This window comes from Vigna unguiculata, chromosome 4 (assembly GCF_037176805.1).
Source record: "Vigna unguiculata cultivar grain cowpea cultivar isolate G323 ecotype 2 chromosome 4, ASM3717680v1, whole genome shotgun sequence".
Classification (NCBI taxonomy): domain Eukaryota; kingdom Viridiplantae; phylum Streptophyta; class Magnoliopsida; order Fabales; family Fabaceae; genus Vigna; species Vigna unguiculata.
The window spans coordinates 43757018-43778956 of NC_140795.1; the positions used below are offsets into that span (position 1 = coordinate 43757018).

General features: G+C 32.3%; 3 protein-coding genes across 4 annotated transcripts; all 3 read right to left on the minus strand.

Moving 5' to 3' along the window:
* Positions 1-667: 667 nt before the first annotated feature.
* Positions 668-5398, minus strand: LOC114180859 (uncharacterized). The gene is made up of 10 exons (XM_085671782.1): positions 5204-5398; positions 4363-4531; positions 3797-3924; positions 3613-3663; positions 3476-3529; positions 2722-2826; positions 2415-2618; positions 1996-2081; positions 1030-1778; positions 668-948 (listed from the first exon to the last, which is right to left on the minus strand). Exons 2-10 carry the CDS (start codon positions 4454-4456, stop codon positions 857-859), a joined length of 1563 nt encoding a protein of 520 aa, XP_085527908.1. The 5' UTR covers positions 4457-4531; positions 5204-5398; the 3' UTR covers positions 668-856.
* A 1620-nt stretch (positions 5399-7018) lies between these two features.
* Positions 7019-10444, minus strand: LOC114180860 (uncharacterized). The gene is made up of 3 exons (XM_085672077.1): positions 9571-10444; positions 8243-9346; positions 7019-8160 (listed from the first exon to the last, which is right to left on the minus strand). Exons 1-3 carry the CDS (start codon positions 10442-10444, stop codon positions 7019-7021), a joined length of 3120 nt encoding a protein of 1039 aa, XP_085528203.1.
* Positions 10445-15363: 4919 nt separating this feature from the next.
* LOC114181212 (ATP binding microtubule motor family protein) lies at positions 15364-20870 on the minus strand. 2 transcript variants are annotated; one of them, XM_028067601.2, is made up of 18 exons: positions 20744-20870; positions 20388-20585; positions 18967-19123; positions 18634-18834; positions 18341-18512; positions 18030-18235; positions 17726-17916; positions 17592-17637; positions 17148-17180; positions 16923-17069; positions 16769-16825; positions 16544-16634; positions 16217-16443; positions 16092-16138; positions 15968-15989; positions 15823-15891; positions 15693-15731; positions 15364-15579 (listed from the first exon to the last, which is right to left on the minus strand). In XM_028067601.2, the coding sequence occupies exons 2-18, from the start codon at positions 20561-20563 to the stop codon at positions 15529-15531; spliced, it is 1932 nt and encodes a 643-aa protein (XP_027923402.1). In that variant the 5' UTR covers positions 20564-20585; positions 20744-20870; the 3' UTR covers positions 15364-15528. The 2 variants fall into 2 exon arrangements, with proteins under 2 accessions (XP_027923402.1, XP_027923403.1); XM_028067602.2 differs by having other exon boundaries at positions 20711-20845.
* Positions 20871-21939: the final 1069 nt, after the last annotated feature.

A 21939-nucleotide genomic window follows, 5' to 3' on the forward strand; every position in this document is an offset into this window, starting at 1 on the left:
CATTGAAAATTAAAATGTTTTCTCTGATTTTAAATTATGAGAAATATCTCATAATATATATATATAATAATAATAATAATAATAATAATAATAATAAAGTTTAGATTTAAATAAAAACAAAAAATATGTGAGAACAAAACTTAAATTTAACATTTAAATAAAATAAATATACAAAAACTTTTTTTTAATAAACATATTTAATATTTCTGATAAAAAATATATAAATTCAAAAATTTTAAAAAACTTGATGATTATAATTATATAATAATATGTTATAAAATATAATATTTAAACATTGTCTATTCAGTAAATTATTTAAAATTAAGTTTAATTCTTAATTTTAATTAATTCAATCTTAATATAATATTTAAAATAATTATATACAATACATTTTATTAAAAAAGTACAAAAATAATTTAATACAATTTTATTATAAAATTAATTAAAAAAATATTATTTAATTTTATAAAATAAAATATTTATATTAAATTTAATTATCTTTTAATAACTTTAAATTAATTTAATAAATATATAATAATTTTAAACTTTTAAAATTCCCGCGTTGCACGGGTATAAATGCTGGTAACATGGACATTTTCGAATTACAGCTACAAACAAAATTTAGACAATTATGCTAAAAAATAAGGAAGAGAATCTCTAGCACAATGGAACAAAAAGTAAAAGTAAACTTGTACAGAAAGAAAAGATGTTTATTAGAAAAAATGGTAACTATAACATGTAAAAAAAATCAGCTAAAACGTGTAACAAACTAATTGGAAATGTATAACTTTTCACAGAGGTATTTGTCTATTTTTCTTCCGTTTGGGAAGATTCTTGGTTCACTTTTCAGACTTCATCAATCCTGCGTCTCTTGGGACGAAGAAGATTCTTCTGAGTCAGAGCTAATATTCAATATCACATGTTCTGATGAAATAGTTTCACCCCATCCTGCATGAAAATAGTTTTTGATTCGATCACACCACACTAAATGGAAAAAACATGACAAAGGGATAAAGTCACAAAGCTTACTTCTGTCTAAGAAAGCTCTTGCATCCTGGAAGAAGGACTGCAAGCTTCTAGAGTCCATTCTACCCTGTGTTCTACCCGTGCTTAAACTTGGAACATTTCGATGAACTGCATCACCTTCTGTCTCGTCACTTTGAATTGGAACTTCATCTTCAGTTTCCATTGGCTTACCCACATTCTCAACCATAGAATCCTTTTGAGAAGCCACCGTATTACCCTCTGATTGTTTGCAAGTGTCAATATTAACAGGTATAGATCCTATCAAAATTTCTTGGCTCTTAAGTTGGTCTGCTTGTTTTTCTTGTGTGGTTTTTAAAACTCCCTTGTCAGTTTTTTCTTCAGACTTTGGACTCAATACCTTGTTATCATGCTTGGCTTCAGCTTTCTGATTGACTTCAACTTTTGGCAGAGGAGAAATATGGTCTGTATGCAAGACATTAGGTTCAGCCGATTTGCTCTCAAGATTCTGATCAGGGATGGTATCATACTCTGAAGGAGTATCCACCTTTATTTCCTCATTGGTGTCAATATATTGGGGAGGTACAGGTGAAGCTACGTTATCTGAAAATGCATTTGGATTATGAGCTTCGAGATTGTGCGTATCTGAAGATGCTTCAGTCAGTGATAAAGCCTTTACACCACGGTCAATATAGCCTTTAATTTCTGCCTCAGCTTTCTCTCTTCGTTCCCTAGCTTTCTGTTCTTTTTGTCTGAGCTTCTTCTGGCGTTTCTTCCCCAAAATCTCAGCTTGTCTATAAAATTAGAGTGAATTATTTAATAACACTTTTAAGATTTTTCAGCAGTATCTCTCGTAATTTTTGCTCAACAGAAGCATAAAGAATAACTTGAAATGACGTAGTAGATTTCAATATATATAGTATTGCAAAACAAAGCAGTAACAAAAAAAGTGTTTTGTTCAGACTTCATTCTAAATGTCATTCAAATCAGATGATTTCTATAGAAAAATACCTTTTTTGAGCAGCTTTTTCCTCCTCCACCAATTGCTCCTGACACCTAAGTGCTTCGGCATCCTGGTCAGTAAGCCACGCCTTCACCTTAGAGAACAAAAGCTCACACTTCATCATGACAGAAAAAAATAACTAATTGGGAAAGTGAGAATATTAGTGTTATAAAATACAATTTGGGCTTCATATAATGTATTTTACATGCAAGGTATTTAAACAAATTCAAATATTACAAAATGACATGAGCTGGACCTCATGAGTCAATTATTAAAAAAGAAAAGACATTTGAATTGCATTGGTTTATTCTGCAGCCTTAGATGCTGAAGAAAACACAGCTTGAAACCAAATTCAAAAGGCACGCTGCATGAAGAAGAAGGGGAGGGGGGTGTTATATGAACAAACTTTGAAATTTAAGACACTTACCAATTTTTGTTCTATCAAGAAACCTGTGCAAGCAACTAGGTTTTTCAGTTCAAGACAAATTTTTCCCGCATCTCCATCAAATACATATTTTTTCACTGACTCTGTTGTTCCGCATAACCATGTTTTTTCACTGGCATCATCAAGAAAACCGAACAACAATTGGGAAGATATGGGAAAGCTGGAAGGTCTAGATTGAGCAATACCCTGCAAACAATTAAGGTATATTGCATTAATATACCAAAGATACAAATTTAACAAAAGTTAACACGAAAAACTAATTAGAAAGTCAGACTGCAAAACTGCTTACCAAAAGGACAGCGCCAGACATCATATAATGCGGAGGAAATGAATACAATCTTTGGTTTTGAATAAGAGTTGTCAATGATTTTAAAATTGAAGCAGCCGGAACTTCCTAGAAAGCATTGTCAATAAGGAAAAACAAGATATTTAGATTAATTTATAGAAAATAGATATGTGAAAACAGTCAGAGATGAAAAGATGAGACACCACAAGGGATGTGCAGCATGCGAAAAAAGTAAGAGATGAAAAGATGAGAAATCATGTGGGATGTTTTGCCTCTCTGCATTCTGCAGTTTATGCCTTATCCAGCTTTCCTATTGGAGTCTGGAGTCATATATGTTTTGAATTCTTCCTTACTTGCTCCTCTTTAAAAATTCAGTATAAAGAAAACAGGTTCAAAGTATCTCTCAGTGTAAGGTGATTAATTTCCTGGGACAACCTTTAAAGTTATGGGGAGCATTGCGTCACTACAATGCTTCTGGTAAAAAGTAAGGACACAAATTTTATGAAGTTTACATGTTATGTGGTTCCCTAACTGGATATGCATCACTTAAGGGAGTTCATTTGTCCCCGTTTCCATACAATATGATGAAGTACACCAGAGATGTGACTTAATTTCACTGCACTCCTCATGGTCTCATCTCCCAATTCTCAGCCTAATATATATCATATATGGTATATAGCAACATGCATGCAGGGTGATTTAACATTAAAATAATTTCATGTTCAAATAACTTATATATGAAGGAACAAGATTTTACCTCCAGCAGAACATTTTCCAATGATACAACTTCCTTTGCCTCTTCTGCAGAGAGCTATTCAAACCACGAATAAAAATAAAAACATTAAAAAAAGTTGTCTTATTCATATATGTTGATTCACAATAATGAAATATCACCTTATCCCAATATGCTCCTACAAGATCCCTGCTTTTTGTAAAATCCTGAACCTATTAGAAACAGCATGGGAAAACTTTAGGAAAAGAAACAAACAAGCTTATATCTATTAGAAAATATAAAAGGGTTAATGTGTGAACAAAGAACTAACATGATATAATTATTTTTTAGATCCAAAAAAAATACCTTGTCAAGCTTTTGCAGCCGATGATGTACACGAATATGTCTTCTATAGTTAAGGGTGGAGCAAAACACTTGAGAACATTTGTCACAATGCTCCAACTGAAGCTTCATAGGAGAGAGCAAAGGCCAACCTGGAAATGATGTCAAATGAGTGAGAAGTGATATCGAATAAGGTTTTCTTTTGGATAAATTTCTCTATACATACTTATAGGACAAGAAAATAACAAGGTGAAATGGATTGAGTTTTAGGACAAGCTAAATAAAAAAGTTTCCATTAAAGTAGAGCACATAAGTTGATTTTAGTTTATATGAGTAGTTTAATTGATTTTACCCTATTTTCTCCAATGAGCTCCTATTAAAAAGTTTATCTAATTAGGACCTAAATGGCTTTTCAAAATTAAATGTGTCTGTCATGACAAGCCCAAGTTACCTATGCTATAATATCACATGATTAGTACATACTTGAATTCATTTACATCAATGTAAAAAAAAATGTTATCACCTTAATGCTGTTGAAAATGAACCTCCAAAGATATGAACATTCAAACTTGAAAAAGAATTGTTAACACCTTGTGAATCTAAAGCCTCAAGTAATCGAAGCAAATCATCAGAGTTGTCATCGCCCGTGGGAAAATAAAGGGAAGATTCTCCGCCCATCGTCATGAAATCAGGCGAGCTAGAGGCTTTAAGTTTTGCCTATCTATTCACTTGAACTGTTTATCAAGAAATCTCCCAAGACTACCTGCATAAAGTATAAAGAAATACATGTAAATAGATTGAACATGATATCACGAGAAATTGAAATTTTAATAATCAAGTTAATGCTGCCAAGACATGCTTTAAGAGGGAAAGAAAGAAAAAACACTTCTGATTTAGTTTTGATGTGATAAATCTCCCAGAAACCAATAGTTTAGTATTGAAGACTTTGGCAAATAGTTTTATTTCGCTAACCCAAAATTCGTCTACCTCAAGACGAAAGGTCTTTCTTAGCCATTACCTGCCACAACTACTGAACACACAAAACAGATACAATGGGACTTGATTAGGGTGGATAAAGAAACAAAGAACTCCCAGCTGTTCAAGTTGGGTGGCACAGCTATGTCCATTTTAGAATATCTTATTCACACATCACAAGAAACATTACAGGCTAAATTACAAGACAAGAAAACAAAAAAGAAAACTCGGAAGCTACTAGTTCTTGCCTTCTCGGAAACAGAATGGATAAAGAAAAGGAATTAAGCAAAAAAGAATCTCATTTTTCCTTCGTTGTTTCAAGAAAACATGCCGCAATCGCAATTGCAGCTGCATTTACCCACAATTTCACGTAACACCATAACAAATTTAGGATGCAATGAACTAAACCAAAAAGAACAACACCATAACAAAGTCACTGCACGTAAAAAGAACAACCTACCCGTTTACAGAGTTCAACGCACAGACTGGTAGTACTACTCACTTCATTGCTCAATTCATTCTTATGACTTTTCTCCAAAAAAGAAGTTTCAAATGCTATATATTTATAAGAATTAAACACTGCATCGATATCAACACCGCACGACTTGCTGTTTCTTTTGATGTGACTTTTTCTTTTTTTCAGAAAACAATAAATAAAATGAAGAGCAGTCCGAAACGGCCTAGACTGAGTTTCCTCTCCCTCAAAAACTAACTAACTTTTAACTTCAAAAATTATCTGTATAGAATTTAAATATTCTAAATTCATAAATTTTATATTCATATTTTTTTTATTTATAAAAATATCGTTTAACTTAACCAATCGCATGCATTGGCGACCTTTCGTAGACTTAGACTCTGTTCCTATGATAATATAGATATAGATTTGGAAGAGAGTGTGAGGATAGATTTGTGTGGATTTAAGAAGATGAATATAGTGTTTTTTTTAGTAGATTTAGATAATAGAGTGAAAGAATTTGAAAATAAATTTTGTGAAATTTAATGAATGATTTGATTGATATAATAAATTAAAAAAAAAAGTTATAATAGATAAAATTTAAAATTTACTAAAATATCCGTCATAATAAAAATTTAATAAAATTACAATTTATTAAATAAAAAAAAATTAAAATTTAAGAATATTTTAATTTATTTTTATATATTAATTATATATATAAATATAAATTAATAATAATAACTACATATATTATTAGTTTTTAACAATATTATAATTATTATTAATTATTATATACTTTAATTAATTAATAATAATAATCATTTTATATATATTACTAGTTTTTGTATCCATGCAACGCACGGGGTTTTTTAGATTATATTTTTTTGTAAATGGTAATGAACAATGAGTGCTATGCAATAACCTATATATGAAAATATGATGTCTTAAAAAAATTTTGAAGTGTAGAAATGAATTAAACAAATAATAAAATACATATTGTTGTTGCTTTGAGAAGCATTATTGTTGTATGTCATTTGGTTGTCTATTCTTTTATCTGCAATAACAAACACAAAAAAAAAAAAAAAATCACTGATAGAAATGTTAAGTTATGCTGAAAATATGATTTCTTTAGAAGACAATGATTTTCGTCCAATATACAATAGAACATGTTGTAGTTTGAAACATAACAATTGAAGAAGAAGCAAAAAGATAAATAAGTTCATGTATGTTTTTACAAACTAATAAGTTAAATTAGAAATGAAAAATACTAAATTACATACCTATAATCTCTTATTTATTAAAGAGTTTCAAAAATTTCTTTGTACACAACATTTTTTGTTGTGTTTGTGACATTTCCATCTTCATCCAGTATAAGTATTTTCAATCCCTTTTTTGTTTTGACTTTAGAAATAGCAACATATAACTGACCATGTGTGAATACAGGACGTGGAAGGTAAAGTCTGACTCTAGAAAGGGTTTGTCCTTGACTTTTGTTAATCGTCATGGCAAAGCATAAGGATATCGGAAACTGTCTTCTTTGAAATTTGAAAGGCAATCCTGAATCAGATGGAACTAAATCCATTCTTGGTATACAAATTCTGTCACCAATATTTTTTCCAGTAATTACAGTTGCAGAGATTACATTTTTTTCTAAATGGTTAACTTGCAATCGTGTGCCATTGCAAAGACCTTTTGCTTGATCAATATTTCTCAAGAGCATGATTGGGACACCTGTTTTCAACTTCAGTTCATGATTTGGTATCCCTGAACATTTGATATCATTTAAGAATTCATATGTAAACCATTCAGATTGAACTTTATCTTTGTCCATCAGATTGGCAAGGTGTATCAGAACTTAAATAAGTGACATCTTCACCACCTAATAAAGACAACATAAATTCATTTACTTCTTCTACAAAATCATTTGTTAGGCACAAGATTGTTCCATCATCAAAATAACCAGGCTTCATCATGTTAACCACAAATTTAGGATAGACAAATTCAACCAATGACATTAAAGGTAATTCTATATTTTCAATGAGCAACTGTTTTGGAATCTCAACCATGCACTCACCATTCTCATTTAAATCCATGTCTCCGTCTCCAATCTTCAATATCCGATCAGCAAATTCTTTGATATCATTTGCTGTTTTAGTATCTGTTGCAGTACTTAATCTCATGTTCTTTGATAGTTTTAGCACTTTACAACACTTCCATAACTTAGAATAATTGATTGTTGCTTTGATGATATCAAACCTAGATCCTTTCTTGATAACAGGTAAAATTTGCCTGAAGTCACCTCCCAAAACCACTGCTTTACCACCAAAGGGTTTTTCATTATTGGCATCATCAACATTTTTCATAATATCTCTTAGTGTTCTATCAAATGACTCAAAGCATATTCTATTCATCATTGGTGCTTCATCCCAGATAATAAGATTGGTTGCCATCAAAAGTTTAGCACGTAGACTACCTTGAGGTATGTTGCAAGTTGAATCATCATTAATTAATAGTGGGATGCAGAAGGTTGAGTGTGTTGTTTTTCCACCAAGAAGTAGTAAAGAAGCAATTCCACTTGATGCTACATTCAAAACAATCATACCCTTGCTTCTTAGAGCAGCTGACAATGTCTTCCACATAAATGTTTTACCTATACCACCATAGCCATATAAAAAGAAGAATCCTCCCTTTTTTGAAAGAATTGTTGTCATGATATCCTCATACACTTGTACTTGTTCATCATTGAGTGCTTGAAAGTAAATGTCATGTTCTTTGGCCATGTCTTCTTTATTATACTGCAGCTCATCAACAATAAATCTATTTTGGAATGTATTTAGATATGAAATATCAAGTTGCGGTAATGAAGGATAATCTTTTAGACATCTACCATTTGACATTAGCATTTCTTGTATTTGAAGCAGACACATTTTCTGTAATTCAGCATCTTCAATTTGAAGACCTACATGAAAAAGGTTATGGAATCAGAAATTATATTTCTATTCATTTTAAGAAATTATATTTCGTGTCATTTTAAGAAATACCTGGTAAGTTCATCTCCTTTCTTTTTGGGTACAAAATTCCATCACATAAGAGACTCCAAGTAGAATTCCAAACTACATCAGGTTTAGAAATTGTATTCATGGACAACAAAGTGACAAATAATCTTCTAATTTGATAGCCAGGAGCAAATTCGCTTGCTTCTTTGATTGCATCAATGTATTCTTTGTCGTCAGCCAACAATCCCAAAGCATAGCAAGCTTCTTCGTAGGTTTCATAAAATTTACCATCAATGGTCTTTATGCTGTCATAATCAATACAACATTTTTGAATGGTCAGTAAGATCCTCAAATAATAAAGGTCTCCAGACCCAAAAGGAATATAAGTAAGTCTACCAATGTTGTAGCCTTTCTTCCTTAGTTTCCATTCTTTTTCTTTAGCAAACCACACAAATTTGCTGGGAAATTCATAATAAGTCAATTGTTTTCCTTCTATATAAATTTTGTTAACCTCAAACCAAGCTAGAAACATTGTGTTACCATTTTCGTATCTATTGAACACCACATTAATATCATCATCATCTTTAAACAAAGCAGATTGTTGGCCAGGAATATGGAATGTCAATCTTTGAACAAGAGGCCATCTGTGATGAATGTCAAAAGCAAATATTCGCCAAGCTGCTTCACATGGTGATAGATAGCTATAATCATAATACCTCTTAATCTCATCAATAATGATTGATTTGTCTGATTTTGCAGAGTTATTGCTTATTTTAAGAGTAGCTTTGTCAGGACCTTTGTTCACATATTTAAACAAATACTTGATTGAATTGGTCTTGTTGCAATACTCTGTATTTACATGAGCTTGATACCTCATTAGAAGAGGTGGATTGTAAGGAACAACACTTTTATTGTCAAGCTTAATTCCATTCTTCTCAACAAATGTACCATTATCAAGTCTTCTGTAGGAAGGATATCCTTCTTCATCAATTGAAGTTGAAGATTTGAAATTTTTTGGATAAAATTTAGAACATCTACCTTCTTTCATGCACGGAGAATTATATCTTGCAGGTCCGCATGGACCATGGATCATGTAACTTGAAACAACTTTTTCCAATTTTGGGTACAAATCCGCATTGGGAAATTCAGCTGATATTACTTTATCATTATCAGTTGCATTTTTTCAATTTGCATTCTCCATCCAACCACAAAAGTATATGGGCATGAGGTAATCCTCTTTTTTGGAATTCTATTGTGTACATTCCTGGATATATAAAAAAATGTTATTATTTATATTATTTTGACACATTTAGTTGTAACAATTTCATTTAATGAATATGCATATAATGTATATTATTTGATACAAAACATACCTGCAGTGGTTTTTCCAAAGAAATCCTTCTTCTTAAAATCTGTCATCATTTGATCAAGCTTCATTTTCAACACTCTACATACAATATCAGGTCTGTCTGATGTAGATAATCCTTTGGCCAAAATAAACTCTTTGATTTCACTCCAATTGACATTGCATGTTATAGTAATGAACAAATCAGGATATCCAATTTTTTTACAAATGGTCATATCATCTTTACAATTGTTGAACATATATCTGGTACCACTAGTGAATGAAGCAGGCAAGACAATACGTCTTCCAATTGAAGAAGGATTTGTTTTTCCTCTATTAACAACCTCTTTTAATCCATTAAGAATATCACAACGAATTAATTTCTGATTAGCTCTAATGAAAGACAACCTTTGTGCTTCAACCATTGTATAACAATCAACTAAAAATTGTTGGAACAATCGGCATGCATTGACAATATTACCATATTCTATACATCTTTGTTGTATTTTGAATGCAATAAATTCTCTCAAAGAAATTCGAATTCTCACTCTTGATTTACTTTTTGAATGAGATTCTCTTATTGGAATATCTTCTTGATAACCATCTTCTCCATATGGAAACATGAGAGGATATTGCAGTGGAATGAAAGCAGTGTGAGTTTCATGCAATCTTATCAATTCACCAGAACATTTTTTGACAATTATATCTCTGCCTACATCCAAATTGTCAAAATCACCAACTATTAGTGCAATTATTTCATCACATGAAGGTGTGTTATAGACTCTAGGGTCTTTGTTTCTGCCTCTAAATAGTCTTAGTGTGAAATCTGATTTAGTACTTTGCAGTAACAAATCTCTAACTCTTCGAAAAGATTTGGCAAGAACATTGTTATTGTCAATCATTTCAATTAAATCAGCAATCAATGATTCATCTAGAACAGATTCCTTAGAGTTTGACCTAAAACATGATAATGTTAATTTTTACCATTATCCAAGCTATATTTCATTAGCAAAATAATCTCTTCCAAAGCTTTTAACCTACTTAATCCTTAATTTTACCTTACTTTTGTAAATAAATACATTTTGGGTTACATTGATCTAAATATACCACTAATCCCATTTTTGTGTCCTTTTTGTAAATTGGAAGCTTTGCTCCAAAAGTCCAGACAAATGAGTGACCCAGAATAGCAAGGAGAAAAGCAAAATTGTCAACAGGAAGCGCTCGGCGACACAGAGCCAGCGGCAGGCGCAACAGGCCGCCAGCGCCAAGTACCAGACAAGCGCCAGCCAGGCGCCACTGCTGCTCACTGCCTGGCGGTAGATGAAAATTTTGGCCCCTGTTTGATGGCTAGCGCCTGGCGCTGAGAGGCTTCCGCCAGGCGCCAATTTTCGCTGATGTGTCAAATGGCCCTTTTTCTTCTGTTTTTGCGAAGGGAAACTCATCTTGGACACTTTGGAGCTCGAGCAACACCTCTTGGAGCGCTTGGAGGTCTGCTAGGGCTAGTGGAAACTACCCTTTCTTCCTCTTTGTATCTCCTCCCTCTTCCATTTCATTTTGTAAGCTTGAGCTCTCCATGACAATGTAGAGCTAAACCCATTTTTGTTGGGGTTAGATGTAGCCACTGAACTTTCATGTATTTTTGAATGATTTGAATATATAAATGCTTATTCCATTGATTGCTAGTATCTTTGTTTATGTGCTTAAAGCTTGCTTTGTTTTGACTATTCATTGCATGATATTTGGGTCATTAGGTATTGGAAAATATCTCTTGAAACCTAGAATTGGAACAAGATACCTAATGGAACTTGTAACTAGGAATGGAACTTGACCCATTATTTATCTTAAACCCTAATTTGTAAAGCGGGTTTGTTTATTTAGGGATTCAAGGAATTGACTCTAAATAAGGAAACCTAGGCTCATTCAACTAAGGGATTAGAGTTTGAGTAGACTTGTGGGTTGACATTTGTAATTAATGGAGAAGAGTTTTATTGCTTAATATACATGAGAGTGAAGTAGGTGAAGTCTAACTCCAACAATATTAATCCATTGCATTTCTAGTCTTTACCATTTTTTAGAGTCTTCAAATATCCAAATTCAATTTTACTTGTTTATGAAATATTTACTTTCTTGCATACAAAAACCCAAATTATGAATTTATTCATTAGTTTAAATTAGTCACTAATTACACAATTATTTAGTATACACGAGTCTCTTGGGAAACGATATACCGATCTTACCGGTTACTACTTGCGCGACTTGGTACACTTGCCAAAGTCTTAACAAGTTTTTGGCGCCGTTGCCGGGGACCCGTGTCTAATACTAGACTTTTGTGTGATGTTTGACTTATTTAGACTTAAATTCTTTTGTTCATATTTACTATTTTTGTTTACTTATATACGCACATTATTGTTTGGCTAACTTGTAGTTCGAGCTTGCTTTTGTTGTTGCTCTATAGTTTATGCAGGGTAGGATCCGTACAAGGAGGACTGCATCTTCAGAACCACTCCTTGCCGATCCTGAGATAGAGAAAACTGCCCGTAGAAACAACATTGCCACAAGGAGAAGACGAGCTCAAGCACAACAAGTTGTCCATCATTCTTCTGCTTCAGACACTCTTTCATCTACTCCTCAGAATCTTGATTCTTATCCAGAAGAAGAAATGGCAGACAATCCTCATGGTGATGGTAGAGTTCGTGAAAGACGCACTTTGGAAGATTATGTAGCATTCACAGGCCATATTAACTTCAACAGTATTGCTAGGCCAACTGTCAATGCCACCAACATGGAGATGAAGCCAGCTCTTATTCATCTGGTGTAGAGTAATCAGTTCAACGGTCTGTCTCGTGAGAATCCTTACACTCATCTGGCCACATTCTTAGAGATATGCAATACTGTGAAGATCCATCAAGTTCCTGATGAAGCCATACGACTGAGTCTCTTCCCGTTCTCACTAGCTGGACCTGCAAAAGCCTGGCTGAATTCCTTTCCTGAAAATAGTCTCACTAACTGGGATGATGTGATTGCAAAGTTCCTGAGCAAATATTTTCCCTAGTCCAAGGTTAATAAGGGAAAACAGGAAATCTCGGCATTTCAACAAGATATGGATGAGTCTTTAGGCCAAGCATGGGATAGATTCAAATGACTGATGAGGAAAACTCCCATTCATGAGTTTGATCAACCTACACAACTTACTCTTTTCTTGGCAGGTCTGCCGGTGGGAGTATCAAATGGAAGACGCCAGAGGAAGCGTATGAGTTAATAGAGAACATGGCAGCTAGTGATAATGAAGCCTATACTGAGAGAGCCCATTCTCAAAAGAAGGGTATTCTAGAACTTCAATCTCAAGATGCTTTATTGGCTCAAAACAAGATTATGACTCAGCAGCTGGAGACCCTGATGAAGAAATTGTCACAACTTCCTCAAGAGCTTCAAAATGCCTCTATAGCTCAACTCCAACAAGTGCAAAGTTGTGAGTTATGTGGAGGAAACCATACCAATGGGGAATGTGCTATGCCAAGCACATCTCAAGAGGAAGTTAGTTATATGGGCAATCAAGGCCGACCAGGGAACTATAATCAAGGATGGAAACCTCACCAAAACATGGGCCAAGCAGGACCTTCCAATAGGACCCCACATCAACAAACTTACCAACATCCCTCTTTGACTGACAGAACCTCAAAGCTTGAGGACATGATTGCAACAGTTCTTGCAGATGTCAATTCAAAATCAAAAGAACACTGATGCATCAATAAAAAAACTTGGAGGTGCAAGTGGGACAATTAGCCAAGCAATTGGCTGATCAACGAGGAAGTTCTTTTTCCGCCAACACTGAAGCCAACCCCAAAGAGCAATGTAAGGCCATCTTCACTAGCAATGTAAGGCCATCTTCACTAGCAATGTAAGGCCATTTTCAACCTTATGAAATATAAGTTTATATTTAATTTGATTTTACAAGCTCACGTGTTGTGTATGTCTCCTGTGATTTTCTTTTATTTTAAATATTAGGTTAAATTATTCATTTGGTCCCAATTTTCGTAACTAAATTTGAATTTGGTCCCTTAATTTTTACAAGTGTTACCTAGGTCCTTAATTTTGATATTTTGTATCAATGAAGCCACTTCCGTTTAAATGGGAGAAACGACGTTAAAAGCATAGTGATTTGGAGATATGAAAGTGAACTAAACAATGAAGTGACACAATAAATGGTGTACACGTGGAATTACAAATGTTGTAATAATTCATTGATGACGAATAAAAGCTGTAATGCTTTGTATTTAATATGTAATAAAATGGAATTAGGGTTTGCAATACAGTCTATCGACCAAATTGGGAATTACACTTCGAGCTGGATTTAGGGTTTAGGTTCGTCGACAAAATTGGGGAACGAGGGGTTTGTAAAAGAATCACGAGTTCGTGGAATCACATTGATGGAAAGTTCGCGTTTGACTGCCCATGTTACTCATCGTTGCAACATAAATAGCTCTGTGACGAGTCCATGATTTTATACCTTCTGGTGTTGGATCTATTGTCAGTTATTTGCTGGGAATGCTTATATGGGGATGGTTCAATTCTTGATTGAATTCAGAAGATCCCTTGCGAATTTATGGATTCTTGTGGATTATGAAGCAACTGTTGATTGCATTTGCATCTGTTCCAATTACATGTCTTAATTTGATCTGCCTTATTTATGGTTTCCCCTCCTTTCTATTTCTCTTTTCCTCTCACCCATGGAGAGCATTAGTATCATAGGAATTTAGCCGCACTCTGCTGTCAAATATTATTATTAGTTTTGCCAAGCAGGCAGTAAGTGTTGGTTGTAGAATATGAATAAGATTGTTGCACGGGTTGTAGAACATGAATAAGGCAGAAAGAACATTAATGAATTAATGATTTACTACAGCATTTTAATTCTACGTGTATATTATTTACTATGCCACTTCACTGTTCAGTTCACTTTCATATCTCCATATCACTGTGCTCCTAACGCTGTTTCTCCCATTTAAACGGAAAGGGCTTCATTGATACAAAGGGACCTAGGTAACACTTTTAAAAATTAAGGGACTAAATTCAAATTTACTTACGAAAATTGGGACCAAATAAATAATTTAACCTAAATATTAATACCGGCTACATTACTATTATCATTCAAAATAGTAGATTTTCCAAGAAATAATTTTAAATAAATAACATATCAAAATTTTTAAAGCAAATTCATTATTATTATTATTATATATTCTCAGCCAATTACGACCTTTGATAATAATTTATGATATACATATATGATACATGTATCGGATACAACACATATCTAATATACCGATATACTAAGTTTGAAAATAATAAAACACGACATGTAATATATACGATTTTTTTTAAAGAAAAACATGAGAAATATATAACTATTTTTGTGTAAATCTAAATTAAAATCAAAATGTATTAAATATTTTCAACATAATAATTTATAAATTATAGTCATTATAAAGACATTATTGATTTATATATTAAAAAAAATACTTCATTGATAAATATCTGTAAAATATCTTAAAATGTCAGATACATATACATGTTAAATACGAATACGTGTCAGACACGAATACATGATACAAATTAAAATATCCGTACATCATAGATAATAATTATCCAAACATAAATAGGTTGAAAATGTAAAATGTTCCAACCTTTATATGCATAGTATGCTTGATTATACTTATAAATAAATAGGTTGGTATTTTTGTTAAAATTATTTGAATCATTTATTATTTTACTTGAAACTATAATTTGATTTTGATAATAAGCATGGAGAAAAATTATTTGCATAATATTTTTTCACAAAATATATAATTTTTTAATTTTAAAATCATCGATCATTACATTCAAATATCTATCTAGATATCTCATGATTTACAAATAAAGGGCAACTTTGGTTACCAATACAAGTTATCCTTACATTATAGTTCAAAGGCTTGCATAGATTTCAATAATGCATTTATAATTCACTGAAAAGCTCTCCAACTTCCTTCTTCATCATTCCCTTAATCTGTGTAAGAAAACACAATTATAATGATTGTTGATATTCTCTTACATTAACCATCGAATCAAATAAAAAATAAACTCGTAAATATTGTGACATATGCTTAGGGATTATGTTACCTGCTTTGCAGAAAGCCCAATGTCCTTTAAATCGTTTAGCTATTTGAAAAAAATGGGTTTCAACAGAAGTTGTTAGATATGTACACTTATCAAACAATATAAAAATTTATGAATTTTTTTAGAGACATACACTTTTGAAAGGTTCTGGAGATTCTTGTCTGAGTTCAAGTATAAAGTTAGCCCTCTTGTCTCCAATTCCCTGTAAGAACAAAAATTAAACTAGTTATAAGACAAGATCATCACAAGGTTTTGATGAAAGGTGAAATATTACTGACCTTTAATCTTTTTAATTCTTCCCTATTTGTATTCGAGTATTTTGAAAAGAAAAGAAAAAGTAAATCAGTGAGATTCTCAGTTATAAAAACAAAAAAGAAAATACATATAACAGCAGAAACTTACTTGTCAGCAGTGTTCAAAAATCTAAGATATTCTTGAACGATGGAACTCTGTACTCAAAATAAATAAATTATATTTATAACTGAAAAACATTACATAAAATACAGCCATTTAACTATATATCAAACCTTCATCCCAGAGCCTCGCATGCTGAATGTCTCCCAAGGACTTTTTCCATTCATTTCATTCCATTGGTTAATGTTCATGTTTTGTTTATTTATAGGAGTTTTTGGTTCTAGAACTGAAATGGGTTGTTTTTCTGAATTTTGCAAGCATGATGAAGTTGAAGAGCATAGCATTTTAAGACTATTGGAAAGATCGCGCAACTGTGAACTAATGGGTGGTGAATTATGACCTGGAAATGACAAAAAGATGGGAATTGAAAGTTAATCAAGACATGTATCATACGTTAGTCAAAAAATTTATCACTTTTATATATGTATCAACTGCTCTACCTTCGTGAACTATTATTGACAATGGTTCAGAGGAATGATTGATACAAGGGGTATGCTCCTTTTTACCGTCATCTCCATCCACTAAAATATCCTATGTGACCACAAAAATAAGAAAAATATTAAACATAAAATTAACATTTAAGTACCAGAAAGGTTTCGTTTCAGTATATTTTAATAATGTCCCACTGAAAAAAAAAAAGGTTGTGATAGCACTTAAAAAATTACCTTAGCTGCTAGGGAACTGAATTCCACTTCACTGCTGGCGTTCAAGGACGAATCACCCTGTATGGCAGAGAACACATGTCGTGACTAACTCCACAAATTTTATTGGTTGAAAGAAAATTTAAACATATTTCAATACTATATGTGTTATGATTACATTTTCTAACGTCGGATCAAGTTTCATGTCCTGACTAGCTTTTGCAAAGTCATCCTCCGTAAATGAAACATTTGTCAATGCTAAATTATTCACTATCGTTTCCACTCCAGAGTTGTCATGATTTCCAGTCTCAGGTAATGAGTTATCCTGTGTTAGACACCAAATCATGCACTGAGCTTCCTAATCTGTTGGTCAACAGTATACAAAATATGACAGATGTATTACCATCAAAGGCTTTGATGCTTCAGTCACCATTTCCTGCAAAAAGAAAATACAACTTTCTATTGGTAACACCTCATATAGTTCGTACAAATGAACAGTAATACAATTTTTTTTCCACTTCAAAGAGACCTAATTTACCAATAAGTAATAAAATTTTAATGTTTACCTTTTCAATGGTCGAACTCTTATGTGATAAGAATGACCTTACTTATATAAAAACCATTTATGATCGGATAAATGAAGTTCTAACATAAATTTAGCTTTTAATTCCTTACAACTAGAATATTTCTAGCAAGAGAAAATAATTGATTATTATGACTTCCAAGTTTAATTTCAAATCGTGTCAGACAGAATATATTTATCCCCTCTACATACTTGCCCTTCCATGTCCTCTAGAAAAGATAGTGAGGAAAGAACAATATAGTAAATAGAAAAGAAGAAAGTTACCTTCTTAACCTTAGGTGTGGAATGACTAGCTTCATCAAACAATTTCCTTTAATAAGACAAAGTCAATATCAATAATTTGAAAAAAGTACAACATACCAAACCTAATAAAATATGCACATAACCTTAGTACAAACCTTCCTTTCATTGGTTTAGAAGAACCGTGTAATTTCTTTGCTGTCCCAGAAACGCTTTTAGGTATCTGTCTCATATTTGCTGAACTTACACTTTTCTTGGTGGAATCTAAGAATGTCTGATGATGAATCCGATGACATGACCGTGATGCCAAGCTTAGCATGTAAATAGTGTCTTGGCAAAATGATGGGTTCTAAGTTCAAAATACAGAAAAAAAAAAGTTAATTACAAATCAAAGTTAAATTTGGAAAATTACTTATAAGGAATAAGAAAAGAAATTTTAAACTCAAAATCAGTCATACTAACCAAGCATGAAACCAGTAAAATTCTGCTAGTTCCCCTCAAAGAATCCTGCAGTATGCGTGTAAGCTTGCTTTCCCGGTAGGGAATATGACTTTCATTTGTACTCAAAGCATGGCAAATATTCAATAATGCATATATTGACTTGTTAATTTTGCTAATCTCAGTTAGGCAGGAGCCATCACTAGTTTTCTTTCTAGTATCTTCATACCCTGATAACAGCATAATATTGTTAGTCAAATTTTAAAAATGTTTTCAAGGAACGAGAAAAGAAAAATAGAAGATTATTTGGCATCTTTCACAACAAAGATTATAACCTGCCAAGTCAACAAAATTCATTTTGCTGACAATACTTCCTACATTCTGGGAAACGACATGCACAATCAATCCCATATGACTTCTATGAACACCTTTTTTGGGAGCTCCCTTAAAGCTAAAACATGCAGTGGAGTACAAATTCTGAAATTCACTAACTGATCTCACAGGAACCTGCAGATGGAAACATTACGCAAAGCTTCATACAACTTGTCTGCGACCCATCTTTAGAAATGTTCTCTTCTCTGCTAGACTAAAAAAGTGAGACAGCAGAAATAGTCAAATAGATTTCTACCTGAGTCAATCCTTTAAACTGAATTCTACCACGATCTTCAAAAACAGAGATTGGCGGGTTTTCTGGATTTAATAAATCCATGGCCCGTTCCTGATGATCAATCTCATAGAGAGAAACATTTATGGATTTCCCATTTTTCTCAGCAATTGAAAGAAACTCAGCAACAGCAAGCACTGCCAAACCCGGACTCTCAACAGAGCCCTTAAACAACAAAGGAGTAATTGTTAGCATAAAAAAAGGTACAATTTCATAGAGAAATCAATAATCAAAATTCATAAAAAGCACTCTTCCAACCAATAAAGTAAAAAAGAAAACAAGCACAATATGTCAAACCTGAATTATGTGGGTCTTTCCACTACCCCTAGCTCCATGTGCAATAACAGTGCTGTTATGACCTTCAAAAGCTGCAGACACAAAAGGCTTTACCTCCCTTGAATATATCATTTCACTGTCTTCATCTTCCTTATAGCAATAGTCCACCAAATAACGACTACTCAACAAAAATTAACTCAAATGAGTACCATGACCCCATGTTCATCAATTCACTCGAACAAGAAAAATATTCATAATAATTTGGAAAAAAAAAATGAAAAGAAAATAAAGACAAGACAATTCAACTTGCCAGACCCAACAGACCACAAATTTCAAGATTGTAAATACACTTTCTAATTTTTATTCTTCATCCTAAGCTTAATATTTAAAAGATGTATGAATCAAGAAAATTCTATTCCTCCAAACATTACACAATCCAAGAACCACAAACCTTCAAGATTCTTGGGCTGCATATTTAGCTAATTTTTAACAACAAAATTTAGGAAGAGGAAATGGTGCCCCAGTGTTTTCAAGGCAGGGAAAACTTACAGGTTTGAAGAGTACTAACAAATCTACAATTATTAGAGATGATACCTAAGTCTTACTCCACTCAACCTAACCTTTAGGTTGTATTATTCAGCTATAACTCAAGCTCCAATTTTGCAGCATCACAATTCAAGAATCACAGACCCTTGAGATTTTGGGGATGTGTACTATCTAGCTATGGCTCAAGAAAACTCTAAATGCCCAAACATTATACAACTTAAGAACCAAAAACACTCAAGAGCACAATGGTAAAGTAGTATCTTGGTGATCAGGAGTTCAAATCCGGAAAAGGTCGATTTGCATATGCAAGGGTATGTGAGGATAATACTGCATTAGCAAGGTTTCGGGAAAGGATTACTACTATTCAGCTATGGCACATGAAAACTCTAATTGCCCAAACATCAAACACCTGAAAAACCACAAAGCCTCAAGTGTAGAACGGTATAGTTTTGTCTTGGTCCCATACCTTCAACTAGTGAGGAACCTTCTGACTCCAGGATACCAAATTAAAAAAATATATAAATTCATATTAAGATTCACGAGATGTATAATTGTTCAGCTATTATGACTCGCGAAAAGTCCAATTCTCCAAAGTCCAAACATTACACAATTGAAGTACCAGAAACCCTCAACATCTAGGTACATACTATTCAGCCATGCTAACAAAATTCCAATCATCCAAACATCACAGAACTCAGTAACCACAAAAACCCTCAAAAGATTTAGAGGATGTATTACTATGCCATGACTAATGAAAACTCTAATCACCAAAACATTACATATTTCAAGATGCCCTCAAAAACTTGGAATTCAATCAATTTCTTTTCATTACAGTTCTCATCCATCAACAAAATTCACAAAAGCAGAAGCCACACAACTCAAACCCTAAAACGTACCTAGGATGGTCTCTGAAGGAGATGGACACATCATCAGAATTTTCGCCATTCACCGAAATCCATTCCACAGTCCTTGCAGTGCCAGACTCCGAATTAGCCTCAGGACCCGAAAACCCGCGGATCCTGGCCACGACCCGAACCTTACCACCCACGCGATCGATTTGCTTTGAAACCATTGAAGTGCTAAAGCGGTAGAATCTATGAAACAGAGAAAACACTAGAAGTTGAGAGAGGAAAGAAAGTATTTTGATTTCGAATGGAGAAAGAAGAAAATAAATATAGAAGAGATAGAAGCAGATTAGGAAGTAGCCGTTAAAATTTACAATAGATATTTCAAAAATAGTTCTCCCTCTTACTCTCTGACTAACGCTCCTCAGATAAAGACTTTTTTATTTACAACATTACAAAACTTCTCTAGCACGCTCTGTAAGTAACCATGTAAGTTCTTAAGCTGTGCGTTTTGGTGTGAATATTAAAAATAAGAGGAAAAAAAAAATTACAACATTACAAAACTTCTCGAGCACGCTCTCTAGTAGTAACCAAGTAAGCTCTTAAGCTGTGCGTTTTTGTGTGGATATTAAAAATAAGAGGAAAAAAAAATAATATAACACATGACTAATATATGCTTAAATTATGTATTCTATTATATTTGTTTGAAATATATAAACAGATAAATTTTTTAATTTTTAAAATATTTAAAATGTATCGGTGTAATAAATTTAAATTCAATGAAATGATTAATTATATTTTAAAATGAATAAATTTTGTACTAAAAAAAGTTAAGTATGATAAATTTTATTTTCATTTATTGTTTGTAAATAATAATTATGACGTAATAATACGTATACAAAGAGCATAAATTAGAAAAAAATGATATATGTGAATATGAAACTATTTTGAATTGAATGTTCACTTATTTGTGGTTTAGATTGACTTTTGTGGTTTTTAATATCTAGTTATATATTTTTCTTTTATTAAAGATTAACTATTTATTTTCATCTTTTAAATTAAAATATAACAAAAAAAAATATGTTACTTAAAATATAATAAACACAATGAAATAGTAAACTAATAGAATAATAATGTTAAATATTTAATAACCTATTGAAAATAAAAAATCATCACTTAAACTTTAATTTTCACATTTTATTTTATTTCTTTATAAATGAAATATATATTGTAAAAAAAAAAAATTCTGATCATAGCTAATCAGACTCAACATCAAAGTTCTCTTCATTTAGTGGTGAGATTTTACAAAGTTCTAAAAACATAATAACCAATATTATTGAAAAATTAAATAAAAATAATTAATGATAATGATGGAGTGAAGCCAAGTAATAATGTTACTTTTAAAGAAGAGTTGATAACGTGAATGATACAAAAATAGATGGTTTAATTACTTGGATGATATCTACTTACTTTCATAGAGATGTATCAGATACTCCTTCTAAAAAAGAATGTCAATTGTACCTAATTTTTAAAAAAATATTTTAATTAAGTCTCTTTCAGACAAAAATGACTAACACCATTAATATCATGTCACATGTCATAC